Genomic DNA, 12,477 nt, shown 5'->3' on the forward strand with positions numbered 1-12,477 from the left:
CTGCTTATATCTCCTGCCTCCATGTCTTTGTCCCAGCTGTGTCCCTTGCCTGGAATGCACCACCTCCACCTCTTAGAATCCCTAGGTCGCTTCATAGCTCAACTCAGGCGCCACCTTTTGGAGCACCAGGGATACAAAAACACAAAATGAAAAGGATTTTCTGCTGTTCTTAAGAAATTTACATTCTACCAAGGGGCAAAAATGAGGGGGTGGAGAGGAAGAATGCAGCATATACACAAGTTGAACACATAGTTGACTATACAGATGGACAGTTGTGGAGATGGATGGACGGAGAGATAGATGCACAGGTGGATGGTCCAATAGGTAGACAGACAAATGGATGGACAGGCGAGCATTTATTAAGTGCTTACTATGTGTCAGGCATACAAAGTAATGCAAAGTCATTTCAAAATGTCATAGCTGAGGGATCCCTGTAGATCTCAAGTAGGAGATGACCATTGAGCTTTTCTCTGGAGAGAAAGGAGTACGTGTTTAAAATGGAATTAGGGGAGATGGGACACTCAAATAATAATTGATGATTCTTTTCTTTACCTCTACCATCCTGTCTTTCCACATCTAGGTGAAAATCGAATTGACCTTCTGGGTGAAGTATGGGATCACTTCTTCACTGAGACCCTCCCCACCCTGCAGGCGATATTTTACCCTGTTCAGGTCAGTCTCATTAGATAAATTCAGTATACAGTAATTGTAACTCTTCTTTTCATCCCATCAGCATCCAGGTAGATTTGTAGCTAGAGTATTGGACTTGGAGTCAGGGAGACCTGAATTCGAATCCTCTCTTAAACAATGAGTAGTGATCTAGCCTTGATCAAGCACAACTCAGTTTATTCATCTGTAAATGGGCATAATAATAGTATCTACCTCCCAGGGTTATTGTGAGAATCAAGTGAGATAATAGTAAAGCACTTTGCAAATCTTAAAAGTGTGATATGATATTAGCTGCCATTACTATTGTTATTTTTATTATGAATCCACTGGAATCCGGGAGCTGCAGGCCAGTTGTGGGCCATCAGTTTGGGGTATTCTGTTATCTTTCATGAGGCAGACAAGGAGTTTGCTACCAACCTCAGGGTCCTTTTAGAATGAAGATACTTGCTGAGCCTTCTTTCAGCTTGAGCTAAGGATAAACTTGCTAGAGTGGTCACAAAGGGGAAAGGGCTGTTTCTGGAAGTAGCGAATTCCTCGTCCCCGGAGCACTGGGGATACAAAAACATAAAATGAAGCAGCCCCTGCCTTTGTCCTAAAGAAGCGTGCATCCTACCAGGGGGCAGGAGGGAGGGGGTGGAGAGGGAGAATGCTGCATATATAGACAAGTGAGCACAGTTGAATAAGTTGGATGGATGGATAGGTATGGAGATGGATGGATGGGCATAATTTTCAGATGCCATAGAGAGGATTCCTGTTGAGGCTCCGTCTGAATGGGCGGCTCTGACATCTCTTCTAATCATATCCTCAGGCAGAGGAGATGGCCACCTGCATTGGCAGTATGATTTAAGAGCCATTTTTGGTGGGGGTTGGGGTGTGAGGCTAGGAGGTGGGAACCGTGTAAGGGACAGTGAAGGAGGAGCACAGTGAGACATCCTGCCCTTGCACACCTGGTGAAAACCCAACACATTCTTGGAACAGAGAAATGGATTACTGCCTGTATGGGACATGGTAGAAAAAAAAAACAACAACATTGGATTCAAAGTTGGCGATCCTGGGTTCAAGTCTCAACTCTGATATTTTCTTCCTGAGTTTGGGGCTTGCTACAGATACATCTCAGCGAGTCTTTGTCTCTTCATTTATAAAATGGAGATGATGATACTTGGACCCCTCTCCTAAAGTCCTACCTTCATACTTCTGTCACACCCCTCCTTGCAATACTCCCTTAGCTTTCATTTGCATTTGTTTGTGAGTTGGGTCCCCAAAGAGTTGCTTTCTCAGTTTCTAGAGGAATGACCTGTGGGTCTTCATTTCTAATACTATAGCTTATGAGCCCCCACCAGTGTACTTCCCATTAACAGTCATCATATACAATTAGCCTGCTGTTAGGAGAAACTTCCTAGTCGTTAGAGCTGTCTAAAAGTACAATTAGTTGTCTTACAAGGTAAAGGATTCCCCTTCACTGAAAGTCAATTAAAAACCAGATGAGGCAGGGCTAGTGAGACCTCAAACCAGGTTATTACTGAGAATGGTTCAGAAACTTGAGCGTAGCTGGTCTCCTTGACCCCAATTTATCTGGAATTTGGGTATTTTTTTGTTACCAGGAATGTTTTCTAGGCATTTCTTGTTCAGTTCTTGGTTAGACCAGATGGTCACTGAGGTTCCTTCCAGCTTGGTCTCCAGCAATGACTTTGGGGTCCATGATAGATCTTCAGGTACTTGAGGAGGGGTGCTAGAATCTACACAAAGCTTTTCCTGATTCTTCCCCCACCCCCCCAAATGTTGGCATTTCTTCCCTCAATTTTGCATATTTATTCGTTTTTAGTCTAGACATGATTTCATTAGTATAAGGAGCAACTATTATGGAAACTCCTTTCTTGGGTACAGATCAGCACGTGGTCTGTAACATAGAAGGTTGTCCAGGATATCTCTCGATTTTGTTTCCTGTCTGGAAATTTTTGCAATTTGTCCAAACGAGGGGCACCCAGTTGTGGAAGGTCCTTCCACAATGCTGTCTGACAGTGATGGTCCTAGAAAGTTGCCTTGGGCACAGGGTTAAGTGACTTGCTCTGGGTCACACAAATAGTACATGTCAAAGGCAGGACCTCAACCTAGGTCTTCCCTGACTCTGAGTCTGGCCTCCTGTCCACTGTGCGTTGCTGTCTCTTGTTACTTTGATCCCTTGAATTACTTTGTGTTATTTATTCATAAACACATATTGATTCCCTATGTCAAGTCGAAGGGAAGCTCCTTGAACGTCAGTTCTCCCAATTTTTGGTTTGGGAGCCTCCGGTGCCTACTACCCAGGGGACACTTAATAAATGTGTATGGAAGTGACAGGGAGACCTTGTGTGTATGTTGTAGGGGCTTGTTATCTGCCATCAGTGAAGGGATGTGTCACTTTCCTCCTCTGTAAAATGAGGAGGGTTGGACAAGGTGACCCCTAGAGTCTCTTACAGCTGACTCTACGGTTTGGTGAGGGAATGCCCTACAATCTATGCCACAGGGCTGCTTTCAAGGAAATGACTTTGTCAGTGCTAAAGTGCTATGCAAATGTGGACTTTTACCATTATGTACCATCAGTATGATGGAAAGTCCAATGGACTTTTTTCCAATGGAGTCTAAGAACCTGAGTTCAAATCCCACCTCTGACTGTAGCTACCAGTGTGACCTTGTTTATTTAACCTCCCTGGGACTCAGTTTCTCCCTCTGTAATAACAGCTAATCATGTAATAGCTAGCATTTGTATAGTGCTTTAAGGCTTATGAAGCGCTCTATAAATATTATCTTGATCCTCAGAACAACCCTGGGAGAGAGTGCTATTGTTATCCCCATTTTACAGATGAGAAAACTGAGGCAGAGAGAGGTAAAGTGACTTGCTTAGGGTCACCAGAGCTAGTGAGTGTCTGAGACCAGATTCAAACTCAGGTCTTACTGACTCAGGGTCCAGAGCTCAGTCTACCGAGCCACCTGGCTGGCTCTATAATGAGAGTGTGGAACCAGGTGACATCTGAGGCTCTGTGCAGCTCTGGAACTGTGATTCTATGAACCTGGTAGTGAAGGCAGTGCCATGGCAAAGAACCAGGGCTTTGGAATTGGAGGAGGTTGGTTTGAATCCCAGGACCACCATGTGATAAGAGGGCCGGACCTGTTCCTTCGTGTGCAGGATAACCCTATTCAGTGCAGAGTCAAGAATGCCTGGGCTTGAACCCTGCTCCAGGCATGTACCGTCTCTGTGGCTTTGGACCAGTCGCCTCCTTTGTCGTCCTTTCCTCCTCAGTGACACGAGGGGGTTGGAGGACAAGGGCTCTGAGGTCCCTTCCAAGTCTTGGTCTGTGATCCTCAGCATTATAATCTCATGTGTGTTTAATGAAACCGTTTGCTCTTTGCTTTTTATCTTTCCTCATGCCTAACCAGGAGATACTGGACTGTCCTTTGGGTAAGAGAGACATTTATGTGTTTTTGTCTTTTAATAAGAAAGGAGCTTAAAACCCTGCAGGGATTTAATGATTTGATGACTCTTTAAGGCACTTTTTTGAAAGCTGGTCCTAGCTTGGGATGGGATTCCTTCCCATGGCTGGGTGCCCCTCAGAAGGGCTGCAATAATCCTCCAAGGAACGAATGATTAACTAGTTTAGAGGTCATATTGCGTGAGCTGGGTACACCCGCCCTACTATAAAATTATGCCATAACAAAACCCAAGACCAGAGTTTTCCTGCTGAAAAGAGGTCAAAGTTAAAGCCTTCTTGCCTTGGGGAATTATGGGGAATGGGAGAGGCGTAGGGGAGGGTTGGTCCTTACAGCCAAACCTTCTACAACAGCATGATTTGTTGTGTGAGATAGTGGGCGTGATGGCACCCCTCTGGTGCCTTGAGCCTTGGATCTGATTCAACCTCGTTTTAAACACCGGAGACACGGGGCATACTTTTTATGTCCTCCTCCAGTTTTTTATAAATCTTAAGTCTTCAAAAAAAATCACAAATGTAATATTTAGCATGGACCCTGGAAGCCCTAAAGGCAACGCTTTAACCTTTTTATAGGGCAAAGACTGTAACCATTCATGCCCATCCCAAGACACATGAAGAAAACTGGGTGGTTCCAGGAACCCAGCAGCAGGAAATAACAGGAACCAGCCAGGTCCCCCAGGATGCCAGAAGTAATGTGGCATGGGGGGAGCGGGACTGACCTTGGAAATGAGGAATACCTGGGATCAGGTTGTCCCTCGACATAGCCCAGCAGTGTGACTATGAGCAAATCACTGGAGCTCTCAAAGAGCTCTGGTTCTGAAGTCAGAAGATCTGGGTTTGAATCCTTTTACTTGCTACCCATGAGACCCTAAACAAATCACTCAAGCACCCCAGGCCTCAGCCTCCTGTCTTGTAAAATGAGTGGGTTAGCTTCTGAGGGCCCCTCCAGATTCCCTTCTGTCATTCTGTGATCCAGGCAGGCCTCCAGGACTGTAATACAGATTAAGTGGCTGATCTTTATCCAAGGAGGAAGTTTTCACACTGATGAAATCACAAGTCTGGACCCAAAAAAACCACCAAAAAACTGCCAGATACTGCAGTGAGATTCTTTGGTTAAGAAGATAGCCCAGAAGATGACACCAAACTGAAGCAACATTTCATATACACTTTACAGACAGGCCAGCGTCTACTCTGTCTCATGCTGTATGCAAGAAAAACTTGGTGTAGTGAGAAGTCAGCCTAATAGGCCAACAAGCGTTGAATAGGTGCTGATCATGTTTTAGAAACTGGGCTAAATTCCTCAAATACAGATGCAAGAAAAGAACACCGAGAGGCAAGAGACCTGGCTTCAAGTGCTGGTGTGGCTCCAAACCCGCTGTGCTGTCTCGGGCATGTCCTTTCATTCTCTGGACTTTAGTTTGGTAGCACACAAAGCACATTGGCCCTTAAGATGGAGGATCTGAGTTCAGATGCCACCTCTCACTCACTTGGTGATCTTAGTCCGGAAACCTTTCCGGGCCTCAGTTTCCTCAGCTGCAACACGAGAGGGCAGCCTCTAAAATTCCTACTGGCTCTCAGTCTGTGATCCCAGGACTCTGGGCCAGTCTTTTGGAGTTCTAACTGGATAGGAGATATGTCACTTTGCAATATAGTTGCTTCTGGGGCAGCTAGGTGGCACAGTGGATAGAGCTTCTGCCCTAAAGTCAGGAGGACCTGAGTTCAAATCTGGCCTCAGACCAAACACTTAACACTTACTAGCTGTGTGACCCTGGGCAAGTCACTTAACCCCAATTGCCTGAAAGGAAAAAAAAAAAGAATATCAATGCAATATAGTTGCTTCTGTGAAAGGCTCCCCAGAGGAAGAACTGGATTAGGGTTCTAGCATGGCATGCTGGTGACATTATTCAGAACCCCTCTGCTTATGCAATCACCAGGCACAGGGGATCCAAAAACTGTGTTCTCTTGCCTTCCTTTCTTCTTTGCCCACCATTATTTTTGCTGAGAACCTTACAGAGTTCGACATCAACTCCACCTCCTTCCTTTTCTCCCATTTCTGTAGGCCTCATGTTTCATCTCTAGCTTGAGCCACAAGCAGTAACTCCATGAGGCGTGCACACTGAAGTTGGCCTTGGCATCTCGTGGACTGTCAGGTTCCCCTGTGCCACCTTAGTTGTGTGTCCTTGGGCAAGTCTTACTCTCTGGGCCTCAGTTTCCTCATCTGTAAAATGAAAGGTTTGGACCAGATTATCTCCAAGCATACTTCCAGGTCTCAAAGTCAATTATGATGTTCAGAAAGTTCTTTGTGATGGTAAAAACTACATCAAAATATACAAATGTATTTCTGTGGTTATAATCATCATAATTATCCATAATTACCCAAGTGTGATTATGAGTTATAATAATAGTTTTTGTTACTAATGCCTTCCCCTGGCATCTACACAGATAACCCCCCCTTATCTGCTGCACACAAAGTGCTGCTCTGCGTGGTAAGAATTCCTGAGGTTTTGTGATAACGTCTAATCTCCCCAGGAGAGGTTTAGGGCGAGGTAGCATATAGATTACTTTTCTCAGAACCAAGTGAAAAATTAAACAATGAAAAGAATTTTCCTCCTTTCAAAATCTCTGATGCCATGAAGCTGGGGCCTCGTGCAGGAGAGCCCTGCACTGGCCATCCTCTGGGTGGGCAGTGATTCCAGAAAGGAGGGAAATGGACCCTATCTCTGCCACCGTTCTGCCCCCAAGATTTAAGTTCATTCTGAGCTGTGGGCAGGTAAGAGCTATTCTGTCTTTTAACATGGAGGTGAGTGGGTGTCCATCAAGCACCTGCTATGTTCTGAGCTTCATGAGTGGTGTATATTAGGAGTATTAGGGTCCTGCCCTCCGGAAGCTTCCAGTCCAGGGTCACCTGGAAGAGGTCTCCAACTCCTAGGAGCAGTGGGTAGAGGCTGGACTGCTTGACTTTCTCTGTATGCTTTCTTCTGCCTCCCTGCCTTTACAATGTTCTCCTTCCTCACCTGGGGACCCCCATCTCTCTTTAAGGCTTGGTTCATTTGCTACCCCCTGTAAGAGGTATTTGCTAATTCCCTAAGATGTTAGGGCCACCCCCCCCTTGTATTTATTTTGCATTTATTTCCTTTTTCTCCCCAACCCCCACAAGAATATGAGATCATTGAGAGCATGGGACTTTGGTCGTATCTTCAGCAAGGGCAGCTAGGTGGTACAGTGCATGAAGCACCAGGCCTGGAGTCAGGAAGACTCAGACTCTTACTAGCTGTGTGGCCCTGGTCAAGTCACTTCACCCTGTTTGCCTCAGTTTACTCATCTGTAAAATGAGCTGGAGAAGGAAATGGCAAACCACCCCAGGATCTTTGCCAAGAAAACCCCAAATGGGACCATGAAGGATTGGACATGACAGAACAATAACACCAATCCCCAGGACCCAGCCTAGGCAAGGACAGAGTAGGCCTTTAATAAAGGCTTGTTGAATTGAATTGAATTGAAACAAGGAAGCAGAGTTAGACTTCCTAGCAAGGAGAGCCTTCCTGGGTGGGTGAGTGGGGGGGGGGGATTGGGTGCCTGGGAAGCAGTGAGTTCTCTTTCTTTGGAGGTCTTCATGCAGAGACCTGTCAGGGATGTCCTAGAGGTTAGGGGCTAGACTTGGCGGTTTCCGGTGAGATTCCATGAGTGTCTAAAACACACCAATGATTGCGATCAGAGCTAGGCCTATAGGAAGGACCATGTGAGTGGAGAAGGCACCGAGAGCTCTCAGCCTTTGCAGGAGGGAGAGATTTTCCCAGCCCAGGTGGCCAGACATGGATGACTGAAGGAGGTGCCATCTGACTGAGGCAAAGGTGCTTGGAGATGAGAGATGATGGCAGCATTTCCCAGAGCTCTGAGCAGTTAAAGGATGTAAGAAGCTTCCTTAAACTGCAGTGGGCTTGGAGAAGACAGACCCACTTGATTTCTAGGTAGCACTTGGCTTTTCTGTGACACTGTACAAATCATTTCTCCTCTCTGTGCCTCAGTTTCCTCATTTGAACAATGAATGGACTGGACCGGAGGATCTGTGGGTCCCTTTCAATTTGAACATTCTTTGATTCTGAGCTTCTGATGGAGCCTCTGGCTTGGGTTTGGGAGGGCGGGGACTCATGGAGATAGGCGAGCTGAACTTTAGTGACAGGGCCGCTTCCTCATTTTCCCTGACTCAGTGACTATGCTACATGCCCCAAATGGGGGAGGTCACCCAAACGTCACCCAGATCCCTTTTGGCCTGAGTCAGAGCTTCCCTTCTGCAATAGCCTCATGTCCAGGATTTAACTGGGGAAACCCTGCTTCTATGTCTACATGGAATGTGACCTGGAGCGTTCCCCAGGTGAAAGGAAGCAATACTTCTGGCCATTAACACTGACCCATTTCCCTGTTTTTTCTTGGGATCACAGATTTGGGGCTGAAAGGGACCTTGGAGATTCTGGAATCGTGGATCTAGACCCCTGAAGGACCTTCTGGGTCATCTCTGTAGACCACCCCCATCATTTTAAATGAAACAGAGGTTCACAGAGATGAAAAAATTTGCTCAGTTACCAAGGGAACCAGGGGCAGTGAAGAGACTTGAATGTGGGTCCTCTGACTCCAACCCAACACTCTCCACTGTGCCCCCCAGCTCTTCCTCTTTGTTCTCTTCTCTTCTCCTACTTGTCTCTGTCCTGCGTGGCCACCTCGATGCCACATTGTTTTCTTTAGTACACACCAGTTGTGGTGGTCCCTGAGGGTTTCAAGTCTGCTTCAGGTGTGAAAGTCTCGTTTCTTTAAAAGAGTGAACTCCGTGAGAGGAGAGACCCTACTTGATTTTTCAGAGTCCTCCAGCACTTCTGCCAGGAATGAAGAGCTAACTGGCCTTTACTAGGGACTTCTGGAATGGATTGGAGTGAATTGGAAAGGAATAGAGGGAATGGGGGAGATTGGACAAAGATGGAGGGGAATGGGTTGTCAGAGTAGAGCATGGAAGGAGGACAGAGTGGAGGGACGTGGACTTGGTGGTGGTGGGGGGTTGGGTTGGACTGATCGGGATGGAGTACAGGAGAGCTGCACGTGGGCTCTGGAAGGGTTCCCATTTCAGTGCAGTTTACCTGCTTGCCTTTCTCTCTGGTCCCCTCTCTCCTCCAGGGGCAGGAGCTGACTATCCGCCAGATTGCCCTGCTAGGTTTTCGGGACCTCGTTCTCCTCAGAGTAAAGCTGGAGGAGATGCTTCCTGCGGGACAGGCCAAAGTCCCATCATCCATCGTCCAGATGCTGCTCATTCTCCAGGTGAGGCTGTGTGTGTGTGTCCTGGGGCCGGGCGGCCTCCCTGCACCGCTGGCTAGCTCAGAAGTCGCTTTCACCTTTCCGTGTTCTCACTGGAAACGAGCTGGGCTAGGAGGCCTTGGAGATGCTTTCCAGCTAAGGAATTCTGGGATTCTGCATCTCCTGTCCGTGCTGAGCATGGCGCCAGGTGCCTAGATATAATCAGTGTTGTTTGGGGCTGTTTTTAAATATCAATCTGTACGTGTTTTTTTAAGCACCTACTGTGTGCAGAGAGCACTAGTGCTGTGTAGTGCTGACAGAGATAAAAATTATGGATAAGACCCAAGCGCTGCCTCAACGTGTTTGTCGCTTGTATCTGTATTGGATTCACAAGTAAAGTAGAAAGTCGGAGGTCAAAGACTCCTGAATCTCAGGCGGGAAGGGCCTTGGAAGCCATTGAACCCAACCCACTCATTTTACAGAAGAGGAAATTGAGGCGGACGGGGATGAAGTACTTGCTCACAGTCACACAGCTTAGTAAGTCTCTCTGAGTACCTTCACCTCTGTGACATGGGTCTTTCCTGTCCCCTCTAGGGGTAGACCAGGAGGATTGGGGGCTTCTTTACTCCCCATCCCCCCATTGCATTAAAAGACTGGGATAATAGCTCATTCCTTGTCTCCTTGGAAGGAGATTAAATCAGGATAGAACAAGAAGGTGGTTCTGTGTTTGCCTCGGTTGGACCAGCAGCCCAGAGCTGGATGGGCCTCTCCAGGGTATGCTGATCACTGGGAACATCCCAGAGATGTTGGTACCCTGGGTTCTGCTCACCACTGTGCTCCCTCTGGCCTCCCCTGCAAAGCAAGCAAGCTCCCCCTCCCTTTCCCGATTGCCTGAAACGTAGCCCAGACTCAGTTGTCAGGGTCTTTACAATCTCTTTTCCCAGGGGGTTGGGGAGGGGGTGTTTCCTAGATAAATGGCCCACAGTGTGGGTCTGTTCCCAGCTGGCTCAATCATCTGCTGAAAATCCATGTGAAAAGTGTTGGCTTTGGGGAGTCAGAGGACCTGAGTTCAAATCCCAGCTTTTCTACTAATTATCTCTGTGACCCTGGGCAAGTCCTTTTACTTACACACACACACACACACACACACACACACACACACACACACACAGAGCTTCATAGTTGGAAAGGCTCTCAGAGACCATCTAGTCCTGTTTCTAAATGACAGAGAGTCCTCCAGCCTTGGTTGGAAGACCGCTGGTCAGGGGAACTCTCTGCCTCCTGTGCCATGTCCCTAAGCCACTTCTTTCTGCCTCTTGACCACTGCTCGTCGTGCTGCCCTGTAACACCGAGCACAAGGCTAATCTCCTTTCCACACATCAGCCCTTCGGAGACCGACCATTACCACCTCCTTTAGTTTTCTCTTTTTCAGGTTAAACATCCACGTGTGGCATGATCTTGAGGCCCTCCACCATCCCGGGCTCCCTCCACGTTATCAGTGGCCTTCCTAAAACAGAGTCCTTGGATGACAGCCTCCAAATGTTTCCAACTTTGGGGGCTGTGTGGGGTGGGGCTGTCCCCTCTTCCCAGGCCCCGGGCTTCACTCATGGAGCCCGAGCTCTCCCCTTTCTTCCTTAGGCAGTTACCAGGTGCAGTGGGTAGAGTGTGTGCCATAGAGCCAGGAAGACCTGAGTTCATTTTTGTGGTTGTTCATTTATTTCAGTCGAGTCCAGCTCTTCGTGACCCCATTTAGGGTTTTCTTGGCAGATACTGGATGGGTTTGCCATTTCCTTCTCCAGCTCATTTTACAGATGAGGAAACTGAGACAAACAGGATAAGTGAGTTGCCCAGGGTCACACAGCTAGGCAGTTTCTGAGGCTGGATTTGAATTCAGGTCTTCCTGCCACTAGACCTGGCAATCTATCCACTATTACCCCTCATGCATTCAATAAACATTTATTAAGTACCTGGTGTGTGCCAAACACTGTACTTACCCAGCTGTGTCACCCTGGGCAAGTGACTGAAACTCTCTGCCTCTGTTTCATCATCTGCAAAATCCAGTAAACATTTATTAAACTCCTACTGTATGCCACACACTGTGATATACTCTGGAGATACAATTAATATGAAGAAAAACACTCCCTGCCCTCAAAGACCTCACAGTCCAGTGGGGGTGACAGTAGCACCTACCTCCCAGGGCTGTGGGGTTAAAGCACTTTGTAAGCCTTGAGGTGCCGTGTAAATGCTAGTTATTGTTATTAATATCCATAATAGCACTACGATGTGCCAGGCTGTGTGCTAAGTGCTTTACAGCAGATTACCTCATTTATTATTGCCATTATTATTACTACTACTACATTGTCCCCCACCACAGCCCCTGGCTCCCTTTTGGAGAAGCCCTCCCTCCTTTTGTATCGCAGCAGATGCTTGGACTTAGCTGGTGTCCGAGGGCCCCACCGGCTCTGAAGCCTCCGACTCTTGGCCTTCCTGAAGCCAGGAAGAGGCCTGATGTGACCCATAGCCTGTTCCTGGAGCTCAGGGGCAGAGGGGTTCTGAGGTGTTTCCAAGAAGTGAAGCGGCTGGAGGGGAGCACTGCACCCAGTGGGGCCGCAGGGCAGGGGCAGCCCCCTGCTGGGCTGGCTGACACTTTCCCAGCCTCAGCCCTTTCTCCCCTCTCTGGTCTCTCGTTTCCTATCATTCATCCTCAGTAGGGTTTCTGTGTAGGGTTGGGGTGAGGGCAGCAGCTGCGATGAGGGTGGGGAAAGGTGCTTTAGAAATAACAGAGGCAGTAAAAGTGACTGAAAGCGATTCCTGGGCCTGAAAACCAGCCAAGGTGGTTTTGTGGCTGAAAGCGCTCCCCTGAGTGGCACCTGAGGAGATGAGGCCTCTCTCCTCCCCCACCCCATGGGTCCCTTGGGAGGGTGACTCACGGAGTGACAGAAACTGGCCTCCCAGGAGGTCTGGTGGAATCCGCAGCTGAGTATGACCCCCCTCCCTAGCCTGTGTTTGAAGACCTCCGGGGACAGGAAACTCAGTACATTCCAAGGAAGTCCATTCTACTTAA

At 47.8% G+C, this 12,477-nt stretch overlaps 1 protein-coding gene across 2 annotated transcripts in view; it reads left to right on the forward strand.

The window, feature by feature from the left end:
- The window catches only part of PRR5L (proline rich 5 like), a 96,745-nt gene that overhangs the window by 71,943 nt on the left and 12,325 nt on the right, over positions 1-12,477 (forward strand). For both annotated transcript variants that reach the window (XM_020963894.2, XM_020963895.2), the window contains exons 6-7: positions 581-672; positions 9,297-9,437. In XM_020963894.2, coding sequence (XP_020819553.1) covers positions 581-672; positions 9,297-9,437 — 233 coding nt within the window. The remainder of the gene's footprint in view (positions 1-580; positions 673-9,296; positions 9,438-12,477) is intronic.

The sequence above is a fragment of the Phascolarctos cinereus genome, unplaced genomic scaffold (genome assembly GCF_003287225.1).
Source record: "Phascolarctos cinereus isolate Bilbo 61053 unplaced genomic scaffold, phaCin_HiC Scaffold_9;HRSCAF=440, whole genome shotgun sequence".
Lineage (NCBI taxonomy): Eukaryota > Metazoa > Chordata > Mammalia > Diprotodontia > Phascolarctidae > Phascolarctos > Phascolarctos cinereus.